Source organism: Paroedura picta, chromosome 6 (assembly GCF_049243985.1).
Source record: "Paroedura picta isolate Pp20150507F chromosome 6, Ppicta_v3.0, whole genome shotgun sequence".
Taxonomy (NCBI): domain Eukaryota; kingdom Metazoa; phylum Chordata; class Lepidosauria; order Squamata; family Gekkonidae; genus Paroedura; species Paroedura picta.
The window spans coordinates 55,696,506-55,722,273 of NC_135374.1; the positions used below are offsets into that span (position 1 = coordinate 55,696,506).

At 41.2% G+C, this 25,768-nt stretch overlaps 1 protein-coding gene and 1 long non-coding RNA gene across 2 annotated transcripts in view; one reads left to right on the plus strand and one right to left on the minus strand.

The window, feature by feature from the left end:
* Window positions 1–25,768, minus strand: part of ADAMTS5 (ADAM metallopeptidase with thrombospondin type 1 motif 5) — a 73,638-nt gene that overhangs the window by 10,194 nt on the left and 37,676 nt on the right. The window contains exons 3-7 of the mRNA XM_077342477.1: window positions 20,926–21,093; window positions 10,991–11,274; window positions 7,823–8,006; window positions 6,510–6,685; window positions 3,685–3,860 (exon numbers count right to left, since the gene is read on the minus strand). Coding sequence (XP_077198592.1) covers window positions 3,685–3,860; window positions 6,510–6,685; window positions 7,823–8,006; window positions 10,991–11,274; window positions 20,926–21,093 — 988 coding nt within the window. The remainder of the gene's footprint in view (window positions 1–3,684; window positions 3,861–6,509; window positions 6,686–7,822; window positions 8,007–10,990; window positions 11,275–20,925; window positions 21,094–25,768) is intronic.
* LOC143839859 (uncharacterized) lies at window positions 1,767–25,667 on the plus strand. Its single transcript, XR_013231914.1, has 4 exons — window positions 1,767–1,827; window positions 9,176–9,306; window positions 12,034–12,138; window positions 25,201–25,667. It is a non-coding gene; the product is annotated as an uncharacterized LOC143839859 (long non-coding RNA).

Below are 25,768 nucleotides of genomic sequence, written 5' to 3' on the forward strand. Positions count from 1 at the left end.
TCCACAGCAGCAGTGGTATCACTCCAGGAATCAAAACATACCTCTCAACTGCAGAGATCAGTTCCCCTTAGGGTTGTAGCTCCAGGTTGGGAAATTCCTGGAGATTTGGGGGTGGAGCCTTGGAAGTGTAAGATTTTGGGGAGGGAATCAACCTCAGCAGGATATAATGCCATGGACTCCATCCTCCAAAGTAGTCATTTTAACCAGGGGAACTGATCTCTGTCATTCTAGATACCTTGATAGGAGCATAATAGAACTTGAGAGTGAGTATAGGATGGTGAATAATGGTGATAGGAGCATAATAGAACTTGAGAGTGAGTATAGGATGGTGAATAATGGTCATGTGTTGTGACTAAAGGAACAAAGGATATGAGGGTTGCTAGAGATGTCTCCAGGTGAGGGCTGAAGATGACCTGGAATTCCAACTGATCTTCAGGTGACAGAGACCAGCTCCTCTGGAGAAAATGGCCACTTTGGAAGATGGATTCTATGGCATTATATTCCAGCTGCAATTTCTGGATCAAGGCCAAGGGCAAGCCTGCATAGAGCGAGTTATAGAAACTTATCCTGGAAGTGATTGTTGCATGGGTCACTGTGGCCGGGTGCTCAGAGGACAGGTAGGGCGCTAGTAGCCATGCCTGGCAAAGATGGAAAAATACCTGACAAGCTACTCTCTTGACCTGTACCTCCAAAGTTAGTGAGACATCAGTGGTCACTCCCAAATTCCTGGCTTGGGGCACAGTCATAAGTTGCGTCCCTGCCAGGGTGGATAAGCATGCTTCCTGTCCCATCCCTCCTACTCCCCAGCCACAGGACCTCCATCTTGGAGGGGCTGAGTTTCAGGTGACTCTGCTTAAACCATTCAGCCACGGCTTCCAAACATCTGGCAAATGGCTCTGGGGGAGAGTCTGTGCAGCCGTCCATGAAGAGATAGAGCTGGATGTCATCAGCATAATGATGACAGCCCAGCCTAAAGATCTGTATCAGCTGGGCCAGAGGGCACATAAAGATGATGAAAAGCATGGGGGGGCAGAACCACAACCTGAGGGACCCCACAAGGGAGTCGATAAGGGCATGACAACTCATCCCCTACAGCAACCTCCTGGGTCTGGTTATGGAGAAAGGAGCATAACTAGCTAAGAGCTCTGCCCTGTATCCCCATCCCCACAAAGTGGTGGGCCAGCAGTTCATGGTCGACCACATCAAAGGTGGATGACTGATCTAACAGAACAAGCAAGGCCAACCCGTCCCAATCCAACTGGTGGCAAAGATCATCCATCGAGGCAACTAACACCTTCTCCATCCGGTGGCCAGGACGGAAGCCAGACTGATATGGATCGAGAGCTGAACTTTCATCCAAGAAAGCCAGGAGCTGGTCCACTGTCGCCCTTTCAACTACCTTACCCAGAAATGCCAAGTGCAAAACTGGGCGGTAGCTGGATGGGTCTCACAGGTCCAGCGATGGTTTCTTAAGGACAGGGTGTACCACTGCCCCCTTTAGAAGCTCAGATAACTACCCAATAGACAAGGAGAGATTGATGATGTCCTTGACTTTCTATGCACTGGACACCTCCACTGGCTCCATTGAGGAGGTAAGATGGGCAGGGATCCATTGGGCAAGTGGTAGCCTTGACTGAAGCCAACAACTTGTCTTCTTCAGGTAAAGAGAGCCATTTGAATCCATCAAACAACACCTTCAAAGGTGGCCAACAGGCCTCAATTTACTGTATGAACAGTGACAGGAAAGTCGCGGTGGAGCGACAAGACTTTATCAGCAAAATAGCGAGCTATTTTAGCCTGGCTAAAATGGGGAATGATACTTAAAAGGTGAGACAATTGTCCTATGTCTTAACTGGGGAATATTTCTATATGCACATAGAAGAACCTTTATCACTGAACAAAAATGACCAGTTATGTTGAACTCTGTAAAACCAATGTTTCCAAAGTCTATGTTCTTCATTAGAGAGGGAGAAAAATTGTTTTTTATACCTCACTTTTTATTACCCAAAGCAGTCCCCAAAAGGCTTACAAGTACCCTTCCTCTCACAACAGACACCCTGAAAAGTAGGTGGGATGGAGAGTGCTCTAAGAGAACTGTGACTAGCCCAAGGTACCTCAGATCACTGCATGTAAAGGTGGAGATCTTGCTCTCCAGATTAGAGTCTGCCACTCTTAACCACTACACCACTCTGGTTGTAAGATGTTTAGGATCCTTTAACAATGTAAAGTTTTCTACTACAGATAAGCACGTTAAAATCAATTTGAATTGAGTATATGTTATACCTTTACAAAGATTAATGCCTTGCAGGGGGATATTGACAGCCTAATGAGGATACTGACAACCATAATTTGGTTTAAAATATTTCGCCATAGCCTTTTTATTCAACATTGAGCATGGCAAGCATGGGAAGAGAAACTTGCCCTCTTGTGATCAGCCGACCACAAGGCAGTCCATCGCAGCCTGCCCCTCAACTGGTTACATTGGCTATCCAGCCCAGAATCCTGGACATAATGGCAGGCTGAAAAAGGGGGGAGGCAACATGGAGTGACTCCTCCAGGTATCAGCCTCTGTTGGGTTCTCCTGCCTCCTGGAAATGCAAGCCTTCAACCAAGGCTCCACATTCACACAGTCCCTTAAGGGGCCCCCCAAATCTAGGGGAGGCCAGTGCGCAAGCTTGGCCACCCCAAAATTGATCCTTCCCATGCTACACTTCCACCGGCTGTGACAATTAAACAATAATACAATTCAACATCTAACAATTGGACCAACAATGCATAATCAGGGAGGAAAGGTGGGTTTTGCGTCTTTGGGGGAAAAGAGGTTGAGCAATGTCAGGCCATCCATTTAACTGACGCCTGGCTCACCCACACACCCTGTTGCCATGCCAACACACACCCTGCCCAGAGAATGCCAGGGCTGGGAGTTCTCTCCCATCAGCTAGGTCCCTGTCGGCGTTCCTCCCCCACAGCGGCACTGGCCCCCTTTAGATGAGTCTTGGGGGCTTTTTATTAGTACTGATTATACTGATTACTACTGTTTATTATTTGAACTTTATATTTCTTAATTTGATAAAGATTCACAAATTATAGTTCATGATAATCTACAACAATTCAATGGGGCCTAAACCTAAATTTTGGTGGTTGAGCAAACCTGAGAAGAATTAGAGCAGTATGATGGACAAATAGCTCAATCTGCTGTCTTTCACTATGCCACTGGGAACCAGGCCATCCTTGTGATCATCCAACTGGGTAGAGGGCTAGTTGAGCAATTTTGTTCCTCCCCAAAGGTAGAGTACTAAAGGGAATGTATGAACTGGGCTACACAATCCTGTATAAACTATGAATAAGGTTTGATTGTAGTTCAGTTTTGCGGAACTGTTATCGCTACTGTTGTTAGAGGGGTGTTTCTCATCTAGTGAATGCTTACCATTATAAAGAGTTCTCATAGTGAAGTGATAAATACCATCTCAAGGGATTACATGGGCTGGTTTTTAGAACATTTAAGATCAAGACAGACATTCTACATTGTGACTGAGCACATTAGCCGTATGCCAAAGCACTCAGAATGTCTGTCATCTCCTTTAATTTTTTTTTTAATATACACATTTTAAACAGAAAACTTAAGTGCAGTGACTATTGCTACAAACAATTCTACTTATAAAATCATGGCTATCAGATTCTTACCTCTTTTTATTAAAAGTTCCCATAATTTTTGTGCAACTGGAGTTGTCTCCACCACAAATCCCACATTTATCAAACTGAAGCTTTGAGCCAATAATGCCATCACATCCCGTTCGCACACATTTTCCACGGACACAGACTGAATTACTATATGGACGACATTCTGTTCCATCAGTCACCTGTGTAATGAAGTCACTGTGGGTTAAAACTGGAGCTTTTAAGATTTACTGTTGTATGACTGGTTAGTGAACATATTTTAATATCACTGGGAGGCAACTAAGTACTTTTCCATGTGGATCATTTATCCAGTTATCACGGTTGAAATAATTATTTTCTCATTTGAAAATGAGCAACTCAAATACAGGTAATCTTCAAAAGCAGAGTCATGGGATCAGATGTAGGCTGCTGAATCTCTCTGCAGTTTTCAATACCTTCAATCATGGTATCCTTCTGGACTACATTTCCAGACTGGGACTGGGAACTTTTCCACATGGAGGGTTCAAAGCTACCTCACTGCCTGTTTTTTGATGGTCTGATGTTTCCCACATACTAATTGGAGCCTTTGACACACTTAATACCCTTGTCTTGCCCCGATTTGTGCTCCTGCAGGAGTCAACCGCTGGAAGTCAGGACTTTGTGCTATTTTTTTCTCTGTTTTAGCTTGTCAATCAATGTCACATGGCAGAAACTTCTAATCACCTTCCAGCATTATTCTGTTGTATTTGAGCCCCTTCTCCTACCCCTCCCTTTCCAAGGCTAAAATACATCTAGTTTAATTTTTTTTTAAAGAAAAGGCTGGCATTCCATTGTAACACAATTCCAGTATAATGAAATTCCACCCAGTCCACTTTCCCCCATTTCCTATATATATATATATAGCAAGAAGAAGTAGCATGCGTGGGGGGGGGGGGAGGTTGATGTGTGAGTGAGAAATAAGTTACTGTTTGCTTAACCCCTTCTGGCCCAGCCAAAGCAAGCAGATGAGACTGCTTACCACATGCTTACTCATGAGTAAACACATTCCCCCGCATAGCTCCGCAGTTCCCATACCAGATTCTAATCCGGAATGTGTTAAGCAAACAGTAACTCAGCCTTCTCCCCTCCCCCACCATGCCACCCCGGCTTCGCACCTCCTGACTCGTCAGTCCGAGGGCAAGGCGCCAATAGCTAGCCGCACTGTGCGCAGCTGCCGATTGGCACCTTGCCCCCTGACTGACAAGCAGAGGTGCCAATCGCCAGGTGCGAATGGCACCTCTGCTTGTCAGTCAGGGGACAAGGGGCCAATCTGCCTCTTTGCCCATCACGGACAGAGCCCATCTCTACCCCCCTTAGCATTTTATTTATACCGCTCCAGCAGAGTGATTACAGATATGTGTATTTAAACTTGGTTCTAATTGTTTAACTGATGTGTTTTTCTTTAGTTTTAATGTTTTTAAGACATATTGCTATTATGTTTGTTTTTAATCTGTTGTCTTCCTCGGTGTTCTTGATGAAGGCAGAAAAGTGAGGTATAAATTATGTAAATTCACTAAATAAACTGGTAAGCATGCTTATTAATTTACATGATAGTAGGCTGTTGTAATTCTTCCCCATTTGATAATATGTTGTACTAAACTGTCAACATTTGTTCAGAAATGGACAGGACTCCACCAATAGCAAAGACTTCCTCAGTCTCATACTGCAAATTCTATTCATGAAGTTATAGTTCTTCTTTTCACAAAGTGGTTGTGAGTGTGTGTTTTTAAGGGAGCAAGTATTCACTCTTTGTTAAATTTGGATGCAAATATTGTTCTAAAAGTACAGCCAACATTTTGCATGTGGCTCTTGATGAAACGCGAGAGGGAAATCTTTTTCAGTGGAACAAAATGTACGGTAGTGGTGGTCAGACAATAGCTCTTGGGAAGTTCAAGAAGATAAGCAACCTCTAATTAAGGTACAAACTATTAGTAGGTTAAAGGTTCCCATTTTCCCATGGAGAACAACAAGTACACCTTGTCTTCATCCTTCCCCCTCTTAGTGACAAGCTAGCATCAAGAATGCTCAAATGAAGGTGGCAAAAGGTGGTACAATGCTTAATGATGGCGCTGGAAAGGGGTTATCAGCCCTGCAGGGAAAGGGAACAGTCTGGCCAGAGATAGTTAGGAGAAAGTAGAGAAAACAGTTTCTGTGGCTCACAGACACATGGACATTATTATTATTATTATTATTATTATTATTATTATTATTATTATTATTATTATTATTATTATTATTATTATTATTATTTAATTTATATCCTGCCTCCCCCTGGAGGCTCGAGGCAGGTCACATAAAAACCAATTCCCTAAAACAATAAAAGCACAATGAAACATAATATAATTAAAACAAAAGTTAAGACAAGAATGGCGGCAAAATTCAATATAACTAACCCAATTTCACACCCACTAAGAAGGGAAAGGGAGGGGGCAGATGACAGATGCAACCATCACATTTGTGAGGGGGGCTAAATCTTCTTGCTGCCCTGCCTCAACCGAAAGCCTGGCGGAAGAGCTCCATCTTGCAGGCCCTGTGGAATGATGACAATTCCTGCAGGGCCCGCAGCTCTTCTGGGAGCTCATTCCACCAGGTTGGGGCCAGGACCGAAAAGCTCCTGGCTCTGGTCGAGGCCAGACGAGCTTCCTTGGGACCGGGAATGACCAATAGGTTAGCCCCCACAGAGCGTAAGGCCCTGCGGGGAGCATAGGGCGGTAGGCGATCTAAATATTATTAGATTTGAATTGTCTTTAGCCACCTTAATAGATGTATTTCAACATATAAAATACTTATATATCTGAAAAATAAGTAGTTACCTTTTGAGAGAATACAACATAATAGCCAGTTCCTTTGGCTCGACAGGTGAGCTTGCAAACATCTCCTGGAAGCACTCCAGCATACTTTGGAATCCATTCAACAAAGGTTTTGACACCTTTCGCATCTGACTGGTAGCCATTTCTTGCTTCACATTGTTCCTGACGAAAAGCTTTAGCTGGAAAATAATTATTCTTTCATTACTTTTCACTGAAGAATGTTCTCTCAGTGTTATGCACAGAATGAGAAGAGATGATATGCCCCCATCATTATGCCAGCCTGCCAAGAAGAAGGAGAGTTGGTTCTTATAAGCCAATTTTCTCTGCCAGAAGGAATCTCAAAGCAGCTTACAATTGCCTTCCCTTTCCTCTCCCCACAACAGACACCTGTGAGGTAGGTGAGGCTGAGAGAGCCCTGACTGCTTGGTCAGAACAGCTTTTTCAGTGCTGTGATGAGCCCAGAGCTCAGCTGCCTGAATGTAGAGGAGCGTGGAATCAAACCTAGCTCACCAGATTAGAAGTCCGCACTCCAAATCACTACACCAAGCTGGCTTCATCAACTAGATATTAGAATTTCAACTCAGGTCCAGAGCTTCCCAAAGATTCCTGTTCTTCCCCAAATATCCCTCTTTCTTCATGTTGATCTTCGCCATCTCAGAGACATAAAATTTCTTTGTCATACTGATCAGAGGGCAATCACACCTTTCATCCAAAGTCCACCTAAGCCTATTTGAGTTTTCACCACATACCTGGCTAAGAAAAGGGTATAAAATTACTTCACCTGGGCTCCCCAATTTGCCTCTCTGGTAACCTTGGTTTGGGTCAGAAGCCCAACTTGAATGTTGTTGAAGCAGCTAGGCATAGCTGAGTCATACAATTCCAATGGTTTCAAGTCACACAGTGGTTGTTGTGAGGCCTAAGGTGCCAACCTCCAAGTGGAGTCTGAAGTTCTAGAATAACAACTGATTACCTAAATCCATCCTCCTGGTGAAAATGATTGTTTTGTTGGGAGACTCTCTAGTGCTATATAAAGGCAAGCTCCCTCCTGTCCTCAAACTCTCCAATTTGCTTTACAAAACTAATAAAAATGGAACATTCCTCACAAAAACAGCCTTCCATTTCTAGGGCATCAGCTCAGATGTCTATCTGTAACTAGATAGGCAAGTTATTAATGGGATATTACAAGTTATTCAGAGCTATACCCTCCATAGCACTTCTGTAGTAGAGTGCATAGCACTGTATGAAATACAGTGTATGAAACATAACAATGGTGCAGTGCCTGTTGAAGATACTGGCTTGATTAATGGAAAACATACCATTGGCAGGACAGGGTATGATGTTACATGAGCGATAGATGGCTCGCTTTCCTGTGCAATATCTTCCATTGTTTCGAGGTGCTGGGTTATTGCAGTGACGATAGGCAAACTGAACACCTCCACCACATGTCCGAGAGCATTGTCCCCATGGCCCCCAGGACCCCCAATTCCCATGGTTTGAAGCCTAAAATATAAAGGATAATGGTATATATCATCAGACAAAGCTAGAAATAATCTCATATTCACAGGCATTTATGTTCCCATTTTATGATTCCATCCAGCTCCTTTCCTCTTGGTGTCTTTCCTTACCAAAATATCAGCTACATACCGTATTTGCCGGCGTATAAGACAACTGGGCATATAAGACGACCCCTCCAACATTTCCACTCAAAATATAGAGTTTGTTACATTACATTACAGTACTATGGACCACTATGGGCAGCTATGTCTATCCCAACTGAAGTGCACCTGGCGTATAGGATGACCCCCCCCCCCACTTGGAGGCATGTTTTTCAGAGGGGGAAAGTAGTCTTATATGCCAGCAAATACTGTAGTTTGATGCAACATTAGCTAAATGTTTACTTCTCTTATGTACAATCTGCAGAACTAAAGAGGTAGAAATTACCTGAGGTTCCGCCATCTTAATACTTTTTGATGAGGGAGACCTACATTTAGCATTTCTAATAAATGAGCAAATATAACGCTGCAAGGAAAACATAAGACTGCAGAAGAAAGCAATAAGCATTATAGCATGCAATTTTAATTAAGCACATCCAGATGTCTCAAGAAATTGTCCTGTGTCACATTCCACTCCCACCCAAGCAAAGCAAAAATAGAATCCTCATATTTATTGACTGTAAAAATGTCTTACTGACCTTACTTCAAAAATCGATTAGATCTTGCATTGGTATTTATATTTTTGTCTATATACAATCTATGTAAATATATGTTCTGAGGTATGCATACAGCAATCTGGGCTGAGTAATTGTATTGTATAGTGGATTTACATTTAGGATTTTTTTAAGTCTATAGTAAGCTTAACATTAGTTCTAACAAGAGGCCTATCCAGCTAGCAAAGCTGAATTCCTTATCCCATGCACCTTTAATCTTCAAACAAATAAAGATACAACTGTGAGTATGTAACAAAAAATTCCTGTTCCTCAGAAATAAGTTCTATTTTATTCACTTGGGTTTACTCCAAGATAAGTGTTATTGGGAGTGCGGCTTAAGTATACTAAAAATAAAAACAGAATATAAATACTTCTGTATAACTTACTAATATTTCTTTTTAGAAATCAAAGACCCTGTATATGGATTTATATTATTGATCTATGTGTTTATTTTGTAAACTAGCATATGCCTTATCAGTTACAAGAAGGGCTCGTCCAGAGATGTTCAATTTGTGAATGAACAATTACAGAAATAAATTGAATTTCTTAGCTGCTTTGAAAACAAGAGAAAGCATGAGAAAATACTTTTCTGAGGTAAGTAGGTCTGAAATATCTCAATATTCCTCAGATTTTAACCTGCTATTATTTGTAGCAGGAAACATAGGGATTTATAGACTGCTTCACATGTTACAAAATCTCCACGCAGAAAGCGCTTGAAAGTCGGAATGAGCATATTACACAAGAGTATACTGCAAAGTGTGACAATGCTTTATGTGAGCAAACCAATGTAAAGACATGTATCTATGACTACAACATATCGTAAAGAAATGATTCTTTTCTTTGGTGGTTTTAAATGAGCAGAACCTTCACTCTGAGTTGAGAAGATCTCATCCCCAGCAGAGAACAGGCAGGGAGGAGGAAGTCAGTCAATGGTTCTCCAGGCTCACATAAGCCACCTCTTAAGAAATGCTACTATGTCTAGCTACTGGTAATACGAGGATCTAGTCTCCTTCCCAGGGATTTGAACGTGTTCAGGGAGGAACTTCTGGCTATCTCCAGGAAAAGTTTCTTTGTCCTGGTCTGATCTGGTTATTGGGTGGGGAACAGAGAAAAAAGAAAATCCTGGAAGCAAGCAGAAATCTCTTTTGTGCCAAATCCATTAGAGCAGACAAAACTCTTAACAGAGGTATGGAGGAGGCTGCCATTGCCATGTATTGCTCTGGGCAGGTGAAGGAAGCTGCAGGGTAATGGACATTCTATAGAGATTCTAAGCTAAGGTACCTGTCCTATATTTTAACATCTGATGGAGGAGAGGGAGGGAGAGATAGACAGACAGACAGACTACATTATTTATTTATTTATTTATTTTTAAAATATATAATCTACCACCCATGGCAAAGCCATCTTGTGGTTAAAGACCCCACATAAAAACTTTAAAATCCCATGCATTACAACAAACAGGTAAAAATTCACATCCATCTTCCCAAACCAAACGACTGCACCTTGGTGTGCTAGTGAGTTCAATATGCCAAAGTAACCACTATGGTGATCTATAAATAAGATTGCAGTATCTTCCATGCCCTGGCCTCAACCATACACCTGGCACAAGAGCTCCATCTGACAGGCCCTGTGGACTGATGGTAAATCCTGCAGGGCCCGCAGCTCTTCAAAATGTGACATCCTGTATGTTATCTCAAGATGACATGCCACTTTCTGTAAATGGCTAACAAGTCTAGGGACCCAGACTTTGGCCAAACAGTAGGCAGTTCCACTTATTTGGGGGAGAGTGGTGGTAGTCCAAGGTTTCTCTCTTGCATTCGCATTTACAATGCTGATCCAGAGTAGTCCCTTCACCCTTAGCAATGGCTTGAAGTTTATTGCAATATGGAACATTACCATCATCAATACAGATTTGGTGATAACAAAATGACTTGGCATAGCTGTAGCTCAGTCACTCAGCTAAACCATTTGTTTACTTATGATCCTCAGATAGCATTCCACTAAAAGGATGGACCTGTTAATTTAAAAGGACTTCCTAAATGTTCTTAAAATGCCTCACCCCTCAACCAGAAAAAAAACAAAACATTTAATGGCTATGTCTAGAAAGTTTTTTTCATCTTAGTGAGCAGATGAGGGTTTTGCTATCAACTATAAATAGAAGTGGGAAACCTTAATCCCACATTCTTCTGTCAAGTTAAAACTGCATATTAAAACAGGCCTCAGCAGGAATAGACCAAGTGCAATTTTACATCATTTGATCCTTAAAGGGGCAACATACCGAATAGTATTTTTTCTTTGTTTTATCAACACATTTTCCCTGAAGGCAGATCCTTCCTTTTCCACATGGCGTTCCCTCCACAGCAGGGAGCTTTTTCGTCAAACACACCATTTGACCTTGGCGAACAACCGCACACCACAAACGAGAGCACACATCCATTCCAGGACACACTGTGTATTCAGGCCCAAATGCCAGCTTGCATTGACGAATGGCATCATATGTTTGTCCTGGAAGTTCCTCAGGCCCCAAGATCTGTTTTCGTGGTTGATCCAGTAAACAGTTACCTGAAAGGACAACTCAGTTTATAATTTACTTCCTCTATTTGATGCTTGCCATACTTCCAATCTTCCAAACTAGATAACATGTTCACAATTTTGTTTAAAGTCTAATTACCTTCTACTTACTTCCTAGCATCTGTAAACTATAACATACTTGCAGCTCTATATACCACCTCCAACCTACCTGTTATTATGTATAATTTCTGCTTTTGCAATATCTCTCCATTATCTCAAAAGCTACAAGAGGATAAAATGTTCTTTTTATTTTTAAATGCAAAAATTGCAAAACACATAGAAAATGTTTATAGATAATGAATGCAACAGAGGAAAGAAACAATAAAATCATAACATCTGTAATAGAATCCCATATATTATCTCATTTGTCTAAAGAGACCACAACATATTCTTGAGTCTATCAGACATCAATTCAATGTGCCCAGGGTGATATACATTGGTTTCCCCTTCCCTATTTTATAGTCATAACAGCCTTATAAGGCAGGTTAGGCTGAAAAAGCATGGCTGGCCCCTAAGTCACCCAACAGACTCCACAGCTGAATGAGGACTTAGACTTGGGTCACCCCAGTCAAAGACTGGCACTCTAACCACTACTCCACATTGGTTCTGAATATAAGTGGTTTGTATGGCTTGAGTAAACTGAATTTTTCAACTTTCTTAACTGCAATTATTCTAATGGGCAATTTGGTTTAGAAATCGCAGTATCACCATCAGAGCAGGATATGGAGTTTTCCTTTTTTGTTTCCATAGATCCAGGGAGTGCCATCTTCCATATTTATCAGTGGGACCTACATACATTTCAAAATAAACAGAGGCTGCCACTGGAACCATCTGAGGCACACCACTGTTGAAAAGGTAAAACTTCTAAAGGAGAGCCAGAAAAAGCATGAATGCAGAGCTGTAGCCAACAGAACTATTTAAGAACAAGGGGAAAAATTAAATCAAAACAAAACAAAATCAGCACATTGAAAGGAAATATTGATGGAAAGCATTCATTGGGAACACCTGAAAAGCATGCAGAGCCACAAGCACAAACAGTTCACATTTTTTTACCAATGGAAAAGAACATAATATTAGGCAGAATGTTGCTATCTGTCAAGTCACGCACTTTCTCTCTTCTGTGTACCACCAAAGCAGCATAGAGTTATTTTGAAAATGATCTTACTGTGGATTTTTTTTTACACATGTAACTTGACCTTATGCAAAGGATTATAAGCAACCCAAAATCATTTTTTTTCTTGCTTGGACATCTGAGGTCCAGGAAAAAGCTTTGTTTCTCTTTGGTCAAAACAAATTACCACAACCTGTCTTCCTCTGCTAACACATTTCATCATGGAGGAAAGCATGCAAAATATAACTATCCCCTAATGTCAGTGCCTCAAAATATATAATGGGAATTAATAAATTATTTCAAAAGTAAAACTGACCTATGGTAATTGCTTATTTTTAAGATTTAAATTTAGCTCAAACTCCTTTCATCAACATTACATATTTATTACAGGAAGTTCCTCGCTTTCAGTTCTCCCTTTATCTATGCTTCGATGGCCTTGAGCAAGCAAGCAGTATGACTTTTACCAAGGTTATAGTTTGCTATGGGGGAAAATACAGCATGGTACAGCCTGGTTTCATCAGATCTCAGAAGCTAAGCAGGGTTAACCTTGCTTGATACTTGGATGGGAGACCTCCAAGAAAGAATAGAAGAAAGCACCAGCAAAACATCACTGCTTCTCACTTGAAAGCCCCTTGTTGAGGTCACCATAAGTTGGCTATAACTTGACAGCACTTTACATATACTTTGTAACCTTTTAAAAATAGAAGGCAACTATATAAAATATCCAGAAACCTAGCATTCTTCACCAGGGAAGGTCTCTTTCTCTGAAAACATCCTGTCCCACCTTCTACGTAAACATATTTAGAAGCTACCATCAAGCTTCGTATTGCTTTTAAGTGTCTATTATTGGGTTAAAATAGTATTTTGGTAGCTCAGCATGCTGTTCTCAATATTTACTCACCACATTGTTTATTCTAACAATAAACAGAAAAATAAATCAACTATTTGCAAGCTGGCATTTGCTAAGTGTTGCTCTGTAACATACTGAAACAAATTTGGATCAAGAAGTGCTAATAGGGGCCTAACACATGATGAGGACAGCTCAGAAACAAATGGGAGACTGGGAATAATTATTAACCTCTGCACTTAAGCAAAATGATAGTAATGTTAACTCCACATAGTTTACATTTCATACAAAACCAATTCCCCAGTTCTTTTACAAAAAATTGTAATAAGCTAAAGGGTGTATCTTATATAGTTTTTCATTGAAACAAATGAATAATATCCAATATTTAATAAATAACTGAATTTCAATAGTGTTAGTCCTAATGGCCAGTTTGGTGTAGTGGTTAGGAGTGCGGTCTTCTAATCTAGTGAGCCGGGTTTGATTCTGCACTCCCCCACATGCAGCCAGCTGGGTCACCTTGGGCTTGCCATGGAACTGATAAAACTGTTCTGAACCAGGGTTCTCCCATCCTCACCCACCTCACAGGGTGTCTGTTGTGGGGAAAGGATATGGAAGGAGATTGTAAGCTGCTTTGAGACTCCTTTAGGGTAGAGAAAAGAGGCATATAAGAACCAACTCTTCTTCTTCTAGATAACAGTGTAATAAAGAAATCTTGTTGAATCACCCACTGATCATTTGTGATTCTGGCTTTTCCAGGTTATTGCAATAGCCATTCTTACTGATATAAATAAACTTAGTACTATTTAAAAATCTGAATCATATGCATAACCTCTAAAAACACACACACACACACACAAAAACCCAGAGGAAAAATTTTGGTTCAAAGGTATTTCTATTTCCACCATTTCCTTAATATAATTTACCACAGTCTTCCAAAATGTTAGAATCTTACAGCAAGAACAGAAAATATGGAACACATCTGCAGAGAAACTATTACATCTCTAGCACTTATTCTCTGTTGTACTATATATACGGGCTAATGTATGAGGAAGTAGATACTATTAGAGACTTAGTCTAGTCCAGGAATAGTCTAGGAATAGCTCTTTCTCTTCTTTGTAATTTGCAAATCCTTTCCACATTTTCTAGGTTAGCTCAATGGCTACTGTCCATATTAATTAGCCAAGAATGCAACAATGAAATAGCACCTTTGTCATCCCCAGAGAACAATAATTCAAAAGATGTTTTAGATTCTAAAACCACATATTTCCTTAATGGTGAATGTTTTGAAGGAATGGTGCAAATCTGTTTTGAAGGAAAAAACCCTGAAACAATCACTATTCTTCATATGATAACTTATACTGACATAGTTAATTTCTCTAAGTATCCATGTTATTATTCTTCCAGGTTTGGAGATTACCCAAATTAGATAGATCTTGTAGCTATGTGTTTATTAGAAATACTTATGTCATCAGTAACAAACCCAGACTAAAATTACTCTTTAACTTATACCAAACTTCCAATACTGAATGAATAATAGATTTGTCCCATGTCATTTTTATTATCATACAAAATCAGATCTTTCAATTTTAAACCAACTTTAAGAAAAATGTCCAAATATTGATTTTCTTGATTACATCTGTACCATTCTATCATTTCAGGTAGCCTAGCTGCCTTATAATAAGTAGTGATGTGAGGCCACCCCAGTCCTTCTTTAACTCCTGATTTTAGTAAAGTTTTCATAGCCACCCTTAGATATGTTCCTAATCAAGTGAATTATTTAAATATTTGTTTCCAGGACTTAAAGATATATATATTTTATTGCTAATATTAAATGAATAAATAAGAACAGGATTCTGGGTAAAATATTCATTTTTTGCATTGCCAGTCTATCAAACTATGAAAGAAGTAAAGTATGCCAAAATACTACAGCTTTTTTGATTATCACAAATAATTTTAGTTATTATTTTATGTATTTATTTATTATATTCCACAATAGGATCCAGCTCTTGTTTTAACCAAATTCCTAGATATATAATTGGATGCACTGTCTTTTGAACACATAATTATTTTGCATTAAAGACACATTTAAGCTCAAACATTCTGACTTCCCTAACTTAACCATGTAACTTGGAACAGCTTCAGGTAAATGTATCAAATTCATAACCACCACAGTGAAATGTCTTGGTCTAAACAATGTAAGTGCTACACCATCCACATATAAACACATTGTAGATAACAGATTCCCTATCCTAATACCAAAATATTTCTGTTGCCCATGATTGCAGTTGCTAGTGGTTCCATAGGCAAAACAAACAAAAAGAGTGACGGTTCCGGCATGTAACTCTACAAGGGGGCATTTTGTCTGATATATTACCATCATTGGTAATATATCAGGACTCTTAACCATGAAGACTGATATATAATTGATATCCAATTTCCAAATTTTTGTCCTAGACCAAATCTTTTTATAACTTGAACAAGACAATCATGCTCTAACCTATCAAAAGCCTTTTTGACACTGAGAGAAGCATGATTTTATGCTGAGGTATTATTTACTCTTCACATATACGTATAACATATGTATATCTCCTGATATTTTCAGCCATGCAAAAAATTCTTTAAATTTTGCCAAACTGCAGACCAACACATTACCTTCAGTCACAACCAGCACATGGACTGTATCTCATGTGCTGCACTCCAGTGTAGCTGTACCGAATGCATAGGATGGAAGGATATGAGTCAAACTGGTAGGTTTGTGTGTACTCTGAAGAACTCTGCAGACATTCTATTCTGTTCATAACACCTGGGAGCCCGCTAGCCACAGACACCAGGATTGAGATATGTGCTGTTACAGTTTTATGTGAATTAGGCAATATGTGGATCTTCCATGTGGGTTCTAGTTTAAAAAATCCACTTGCAGTCTAGTTCACACATGATGGCAATGACACATATTGTGCTCCTGTTCATGTGAATGAAGCAGCATGTGCCGGGAGCTTGATACACATGGTTGCCATCACATGTGAAATGGGCAAGGCCCATTGGGTATAATAGTAATTTTATGCGTTGCCTAATTCATATGAGATGCTGATCACATGTATTGTGCTACTAATAACATGTCAAGTGGACTCCTTGTTGATGTGAATGTAACAGAACATCTACAAATGGCTGTTGTCACTCACTCTTTCTCCATACACTGTTGTTCTCTCTTTGCTATCTCTTGTTCACTGGGCACATCTCCACAGCTCTTTTTCATCTCATAAAGTCTCTCCAGTAATTTTGGGAGGGGCCTGGAGATCTCCTGGAATTATAACTGATTTCCACACTGCAGAGATCAGTTCCCCTAGAGGAAATGTCTCCTTTGGAATGTGGTCTCCTTGGAACTATAATATGTTGAGCTGCCTGCCCTCCCCAAGCTCCACCTTCTACAGACTCTATCCCAACATCTCCAGGAATTTTCTAAGCCAGATTTGGCAACCCTAAGTGCAGCCAAATGAGGTGAATCAAGCAATCCTGTGCAGCTTTCCCTGCTCATTCGCCTGCAAATTGAGATAAAAAGGACTGCTGGGATTCCCATTATGGTAGTAGACCTCCTGCTAGAAACCTCTGCTGCTCACCTCCACTACAGTATTGGCATGAGGATGTTACATTTTATAGGAGGGGGATATCAATGCAATGACATGCCACTCTAGTGGCTGTCAGAAACCCTATGGTTTAATCTACGCAACCTTGACATCACTTCTGGATTTCCTTCAGAAGTAATATAATGGCACTGTGCTGATGGCACCCCCAGCCCCACTGACTCCCATCAATGTCTGCTTTGCTTTTGAAATCAGCATAATACCAAGACAAAGAGACCACATTATGTTTTTCATGAGTTTCAAATTAGGACTAGTAGCCATATTGCAGCTATGATTTTCTAGTAGTAAAAAGGTAAAGGTATCCCCTGTGCATGCACCGAGTGAGGTCTGACCCTTGGGGTGATGCCCTCTAGCGTTTTCATGGCAGACTCAATACGGGGTGGTTTGCCAGTGCCTTCCCCAGTCATTACCGTTTACCCCCCAGCAAGCTGGGTACTAATTTTACCGACCTCGGAAGGATGGAAGGCTGAGTCAACCTTGAGCTGGTTGCTGGGATTGAACTCCCAGCCTCATGGGCAAAGCTTTCAGACGGCTGCCTTGCCACTCTGCGCCACAAGAGGCTCTCTTTCTAGTAGTAACTCCATGTAAAAGTACTATATAGGCTCAATTCTGATTAGGACGATGGTTCAGGTGGAGAAGGTACTCCTACCTTATCTCTATCATACCATTTTCTAGACTTAAAATGACCTGAGGGTGTTATTTACCCTTCTAAGCAGCTATGCATGTATTGAATGTTTGTATGTCTATCCTTCTAATGGAGCAAACCACTTGGGTGCCATTTTGTGACAGGAAAATGGCATAAGGTGGGGTTTCCTCCCTCTAGAATCAAGCCTTTGAGGTACTGCTAAACAGAATTGCCACGGGGAACTTGCAATTGGAATATGGCTGCAAGTCCCCACAGTGACCATGTGAAAAAATTATGTTCAGGCCTTTAGAGATGCAAAAAAATTAACAGTATTAATTTAACTACACCATACCAGTGTAACTGGAAGTGACATTTTAAGAAATCCAGTAATAATCCTTTCTTCCTCCAGTTTGTGTAAGTCAAGGGTTTGGGTCCTAAGGCATTAGGATCCATTAGGATTGTACCCTTTTCCATTGTGGAAGCAGCCCCCATTACACAGTGTATTCCTTTGGCTCCCAGGAGCTTGTGCTTATGCATGGCCAGTATCTTTTAATAAGTTGAAAAGGCACAAAGTATGCTGAGAGAAGAAGCAAAGTTTGGAATCCAAACCAAGGATAGGACTAAAAATAATAAAGATTAGTTATAATTACCTAACAAAAGCAGAACATTTGTTATCAATGCACAAGAATAGGTTGGGGGAGGACATCTGACAGCAGACACTGCTGAAACCATCCAACACAACTGTGCTTTTTGGAAGTTCTGCGTGCATAAAGTATGTTTTTCATCCATAAGTATTTCAGTTGCCATAACAACTGGATCCATTTGTTCAGTTAGGTCACTTTTATCTAAGCATTCTGGAATTTGAACTGATTGCTTAAGAGCTGCAATTGCTTTCAGAACACCATGAAGAATTTTAAGAGCATTTTGTTGTTCTTCAAGAGAAGTTGGTAAAGAATACTGGAATACTAATGTTAGCTAAATAAATTAAGCTAACTGTTCTTTGAATCAGAGGCCATCTGTCTGAGATCTGAAGAATCTGTCAGTGTAATGTGTACTTAACCCTTAGATAGCCATGAACAAGTCATGTTACTCAACTACAAAGCATATCTAATTATAAACTATAGAAGACAGCAGTATACTTCACATGGCTTCTATATGAAAGAGGATTATAAACAGCAATGCTGTGCTGTGTATGGCCATATTACTTCATAATCTTCATAATCTATTGCCTCTACTATTACTACTGTTTATTACCTACATTTGCTATCTACTACTCATTGCTAATTACCATTACTATTATAAATTTTCATCTATTGCTACTACTGTTAATCAGCTGATAGTGTCAACTCAATGCTAAATCAATGCTAATGCTAAGAAAGGCCAAAGCTGAGAGTGAGCTAAGATTGGCCAGGGAAGCCCATTGTAACAAGAAAAGATTTTTCAGTTATGTGAGGAGCAAACGTAAAGTAAAGAAGGCAATAGGCCCACTGTTGGGTGCGGATGGACAAACTCTAACGGAAGATGCAGAGAAAGCAGAAAGGCTTAGCGCCTATTTTACATCTGTTTTTCCCATAGGTCAAAGGGTTTAGGCACATCTAGAGATGGCAGTAGCCAAAGGATAATGTCTGGGTGGGCAGGTTAACATGGATAGAGAGGTTGTCGAGAGGCATTTAGCTGCACTGGATGAGTTCAAATCCCCTGGGCCGGATGAAATGCACCCGAGAGTGCTCAAAGAACTTTCCAGAGAACTTGCACAGCCCTTGTCCAACATCTTCGGGACCTCTTTAAGGACTGGAGATGTCCCGGAGGACTGGAAGAGAGCAAACGTTATTCCGATCTTCAAAAAAGGGAGGAAGGATGACCCGGGAAACTACAGACCAGTGAGTCTGACCTCTGTTGTGGGGAAGATAATGGAGCAGATATTAAAGGGAGTGATCTGAAAACATCTGGAGGACAATTTGGTGATCCAAGGAAGTCAGCATGGATTTGTCTCCAACAGGTCCTGTCAGACCAACCTGGTTTCCTTTTTTGACCAAGTGACAGGTTTGCTGGATCGGGGAAATTTGGTTGATGTCATTTACTTGGATTTTAGTAAAGCTTTTGATAAGTTTCCCCATGATGTTCTGATGGATAAGTTGAAGGACTGCAATCTGGATTTTCAGATAGTCAGGTGGATAGGGGATTGGTTAGAGAACCGCACTCAAAGAGTTGTTGTCAATGGTGTTTCATCAAACTGGATAGAGGTGAGTAGCAGGGTGCCTCAGGGCTCGGTGCTCGGCCCAGTACTTTTTAACGTATTTATTAATGATCTAGATGAGGGGGTGGAAGTACTACTCATCAAGTTTGCAGATGACACCAAATTGGGAGGACTGGCAAATACTCCGGAAGATATAGACAGAGTTCAACGAGATCTGAACACAATGGAAAAATGGGCAAATGAGAACAAGATGCAATTTAATAAAGATAAATGTAAAGTTCTGCATCTGGGTCAGAAAAAGGAAAAGCATGCCTACAGGATGGGGGATACGCTTCTAGGTAACACTGTGTGTGAACGAGACCTTGGGGTACTTGTGGATTGTAAACTAAACATGAGCAGGCAGTGTGATGCAGCGGTAAAAAAGGCAAATGCCATTTTGGGCTGTATCAACAGGGGCATCACATCAAAATCACAAGATGTCATAGTCCCATTGTATACGGCACTGGTCAGACCACACCTGGAGTACTGTGTGCAGTTCTGGAGGCCTCACTTCAAGAAGGTCGTAGATAAAATTGAAAGGGTACAAAGGAGAGCGACAAAGATGATCTGGGGCCAAGGGACCAAGCCCTATGAAGATAGGTTGAGGGACTTGGGAATGTTCAGCCTGGAGAAAAGGAGGTTGAGAGGGGACATGATAGTCCTCCTTAAGTATTTGAAAGGTTGTCACTTGGAGGAGGGCAGGATGTTGTTCCCATTGGCTGCAGAGGAAAGGACACGCAGTAATAGGTTTAAAGTACAACGATATAGGCTAGATATCAGGAAAAAAATTTTCACATTCAGAGTAGTTCAGCAGTGGAATAGGCTGCCTAAGGAGGTGGTGAGCTCCCCCTCACTGGCAGTCTTCAAGCAAAGGTTGGATGCACACTTTTCTTGGATGCTTTAGGATGCTTTGGGCTGATCCTGCGTTGAGCAGGGGGTTGGACTAGATGGCCTGTATGGCCTCTTCCAACTCTATGATTCTATGATTCTATGTTACAGTACATTATTTAGTACAGTGGGAGCCTAACAAGGCAGGTTTTGAAGTCATCAAGCAGAACTCCCCCCCCAAAAAACGTGGATGAAGTGTGAAAGTAATTACAATTAACACAGTAAACAGATTTAACACAATAAACAATTTTAAATCTAAATTTCAGCATGCTATCCTGTGCTAAGATTTATACATACCATGGCCATCATCCAGAAATTCTGTTATTGTTGCAGATGTGCATTTAGACCATGGTTTGGAAGCATCAATGCTTGTTAAGATAGAAGACATAAGTCGCTTATCTTCCATGGAGCCAAAATTTTCCTCACAGAATTTGGAATCGTCATGGGAAAGTCCGAGAAGGTGTCCTGTAATGAGGAATACATACATTTAAAGAAGAATAAATAAAATGTTTTGGATATAAAAAGTCATGTTAGAATTTTTTTTAGATATTTGCAGTAAGCACTGACATGCATATTTTAGTACAGTAGTCTGTGCTGGAAGAATCCTGAACACCTTCAGTCTCCTCTCTATTACACACTGTGTAACAGGACCTATAAATCAATGTTCCCATAGATATATGAGCCTGAATATGAGCTTAACAAAGGCTTATGTTGCAAGGAAAGCAGTGCCCTCTTCCCAAAGCAATAGCCAGCCAGAGCTGGGAACAAGTTCTGATCCCATTGCCTTCACAGATTAATAAATTAGGATATGAAAGCTTATAAAATACATTTTAAAATACAGGCAACCCCCTATTTGCTCAATGGTTCCTCACCGATGGGATGCACAATTGAGGGTGGCAAATTGAGTTTTGGTTATTTCCCTCATTATGAGTTAAATCTGGCCAAAACTCAAGGCAGATCCTGGTCAGCCTCGGGAGGCAGGCAATGTCATGTGGATGAGGTTATAAAAGCTGCCAACATCCAGAGGCTGACCAGTGGCAGATGCCTCGTGAAGAATTGATCTGTGTATAAATAGTATTTTATTTATTATTTCTTTATTTGTAGTGATCATAGATTAACCAATATTATTTATTATTTATTTTATTAGCCACCTTTCTACCTTAAACCTAAAGGAGGCTTATCCTTATCCATGGTTCCTCCATATATTTGTGAAACAGCCTGGGGGGTGGAACGTGTCAGGCTGTCCAAATTGGAATAGGGCCAATCAGCAAAGCTGGCTGCACCCTGATTGGCCCTGCCCCTACAGCTCTTGCCCTCTGTCCCTGGACTCTAGCCTTTTTGTTCTCAGACGCGCCTCAGTACCTGGAGCCAGCAGCAGGTAAGGGGAGAGGGCCCTGCGCAAAGGGTCATGGTGGAGGGCCTGCTAACAAGGGCCTCTTGGCCTCCTAGGCTGGGCCTACTCACGAGGGCCTCTTGGCCTGCTAGGCTGGGCCTGTTAACAAGGGTCTCCCAGCCTACTGACTGCCTGCTAAGGAGCTCTGTCTCAGGCCTGCTAACAAGCTGGCCAGCCCCCACCTGCCCGACTTGATCCGACTGTGGCCCAAAGCCAACTTAAACTGCCTGGCCAGGGGAGGGGACCCTTTCAAGGCCCATTCTTAGGAATGGGCTTTGAAGCTAGTAAAAGAAATAAAACAGTGATAATTAAAACCACAATATGGTCATCTTTAAAAGGCATCCTGCTATGCAGTTTCTTCTTGAAATGCTGATATTACTGTTAAAGTTATTCATAATCTCCCAAATATTCTGTGGCTAGCTCCATCTCCTGAGACACTCATTTTTGGTTGGTTGGCTCTTCTTACTGTGGCAGTCAATTTTAGTTGTGACCATGACCCTGTGTCAATATGCCAAAGGTGCCTGCAGGCCCACAAAGGCTAGTGACTTCTGACTTAGGCATATAAAACTGGTAGAGATTCATACTCCAACAGAGTGAATGACAGCAGTACAAACACAGGGGGGATCTCTGTAATCTTCTGCGTCTGTCGTTGCCAAAAAACTTTAAAAGGCCATCCTGAAACAAAAGATGCCTTCAGGAAATAGAAAGATAATGATGACTTTGCCTGTCTTGAGTCTGACATTATCACAGGGTGTATATCAAACTCATGGCACCAGGATGTACTTGGGAGATTTATAGCAGGTCTGGGCAGATAGTACTCAACACCTCACTAAATTTTAGTGTAACTGAGCTCATATTATGTCCATTTGCAAATTCATTCTGACAAGACTGATGATATCTTATAGAAGTGTTAATAAATAACATTCACACAATACATTTCACTGTATTTCAAACCAGGGAGTATGGATAGCTAGAAATACAGATTGCAGAGTTTCTTCTTATATGTTTGCCAGTTTCCAGGTGGAGCCTGAAGATCATGACTGATCTCCAGACTACACAGATAAGTTTCCCTGGGCAAAAAATGGCTGCTTTGGAAGTTGGACTCTATGGAATTATACCCCGCTGAGAACTGCTGTAATTAGCAGACTTGGTGGCTGAGCAGCTATGGCTTTCATGTAACTGAAGAACTTTTAAAAAATCGGCCTACAACACGATCCAGTTCTAGAGATGCATCTGCCTCGTATGTAAAAAATCTAAGGTCCAATCCTTGGCATCTCCATTTAAAAGAATCAAGTAGAAGGTGATGTGAAAGACTGCCACCTATTACCCTGGAGAGCTGCTGCCAGTCTGAGCAGGCAATGCTGAACTTGATGGACCAGTAGTCTGATTAGTAAATCAGCTTCATATGTTCCAGCATGAATATTAGCCATGCCCACTAAGCAGGATGGGTTTGCTATTTTAAAAGTATAAAGAAACTCACCAAGTTGAGATGTGCTTTGGCTCTTCCAAAAAGCTAACATGTACATTGTATATTTCAGGGGCTGTAGACAGGGGTCTATGATGTCATCATGGTGTTCCTAACATTGTCAGGGCTTGATTGATGGTCAATATGGAACTGTCCAGAACTGTGAAAGTGATTATGATTGTTGCTATGCTGGCTCATGTTTATATTTTTTCTGCATGTCAGGTCCCCCTCCCCCCACCCATGAATGCACAAATGTTAATTATGGTAGGCTGGTAAAAGTACTAGTGTGACTGGACTGATGCATAGCAAGAGCTATGCATCATATTTCTCTAGTTAAATCCAAATATAGTAGCTCAAGATCAGGGATACTTCCCTTCTTGTAATGATATAATACTTTTTTTTTGTTTTGTTATGTGCCCATGGTAAAAGAAGACACAATAACCCATACTTACAAAATAAAAAACCTGAATATGCATTATACCATATACACATGTATTATACGTAAAGTCTTACATTGGAAGTGTTTTTTTTCCCATAGGTTGGCATTGGTTTAGTGTAGCAGTTAGGAGTATGGACTTCTAATTTGGCGAGCTGGGTTTGATTCTGCACTCCCCCACATGCAGCCAGCTGGGTGACCTTGGGCTCGCTACGGCACTGATAAAACCGTTCTGACAGAGTAGTGATATCAGGGCTCTCTCAGCCTCACCCACCTCACAGGGTGTCAGTTGTGGGGAGAGGAAAGGGAAGGTGAATGTAAGCCGCTTTGAGCCTCCTTCAGGTAGAGAAAAGCGGCTTATAAGAACCAACTTTTCTTCTTATGTATTATATAAGCTCTGAAAAATTATAATTCAGCAGATGTCACTGAAGTTTAAAATTGAATAAATAATGAATATCTACTTGCATGCTATAACTTCTATTTCTAAATGATTTAGCTAAATATTTCTACTAAGATAACTAGAAATGCACAGGAATATTGTGACAAGCAGGACTGTACCATTATACAGCTGATACTTTACAGAATAGTGATTATGTGAACATCTTTTAGGTATGTATGTTTAACAGAAACTGGAAGCTTCACGTTGACTTTCCATTAGCTAAAAGCTGAACATTAAGGCTTTATTCTAGTACTAGAATTGAAGCCTGCTGTAGACAAAATACAGCGGGCACTAGCGGGCAGTGGGAGGCCCCCCCATCCCCTGGCCTGGGCATCCCCCTCCCCCCAAGGCCCATGCTGAAGACTTCCCCCGGCCGCCCTCCTTCCCTGCTGATTCCCCGGATTCAGTGTGGGGCTCAGAGCAGGCCCGCTGCGTCTGGGACATGGCGGGCCTCCTCTGCGCCCTGCGCTGAAGCCTCCCCCAGCTGCCCCCCTCTCGGCCAAGTGCCTGGCTTTGGGGCGGGCAAAGAAGCAGGCTCGCTATGTCTCTAACTCGGCGGGCCTGCTCCTTTGGCTGCACTGAAACCCCTGGCATCTGCCCCCTCCCCCCGAGCAGGGCCGGTGCATCTGGGACAGGCCAAGGGGCCAATTGGGAGTCACGCAGTGTGCAGCTCCCAATTGGCCCCTTCAAGTTTTTATCCTGGTCTCGCCCCGCCCCGCCCCTTTCTCCTCCCACATAGGCCTTACTCTTTTATTTTTACCGCTCCCATGGAATGGTTTACAGATATTTCGCATCATTAATTGTTCTCTCTCTCTCTCTCTCTCTCTCTCTCTCTGCAGCTGAACGAGATTACAGTTCTTCAAACTGCAGTGTTTGTAAAAGATACACATATCAATGACTAAATATTGGTCCAGACACAACATGGAAGCATGGTTTATTTTAACTACACTCCATTAATGGACCCCAAATTTTACTCAGATGCTCACTCAAATCCTCGTTTGCTAGGACAATTGATGGTGTCATCACTTACATGCACCTTTGCATCTCTGGAGGCCAGAGCTGAGGAATAAGCCAGGTGTGAACCAAACCTGCTTTTAAATCTTATTTCAAGAACCCTAGTGACCCCTAGTTAGTGGCCCATATTCAGTTGGCATAACAGTGGCTAGTTCAATTAAACAGTGTTTTTACTTTATGTTTAAGTAATTATCTATTCTTATGGCATTCATTATATGATTGCAGCAATTGCATATTTCCATTTTATTAGTTTAAACTCTTGGCAATATATGATGGTGTGACTCTAAAGTTAGATTATCAACCCTGGGTCCAGAAATTACTGGAAATTTGGGAGCAGAGCCAACTAGGGTAGAATTTGGAGAGTAGGAGTGTGCTAAGCAGGGATGTCATACC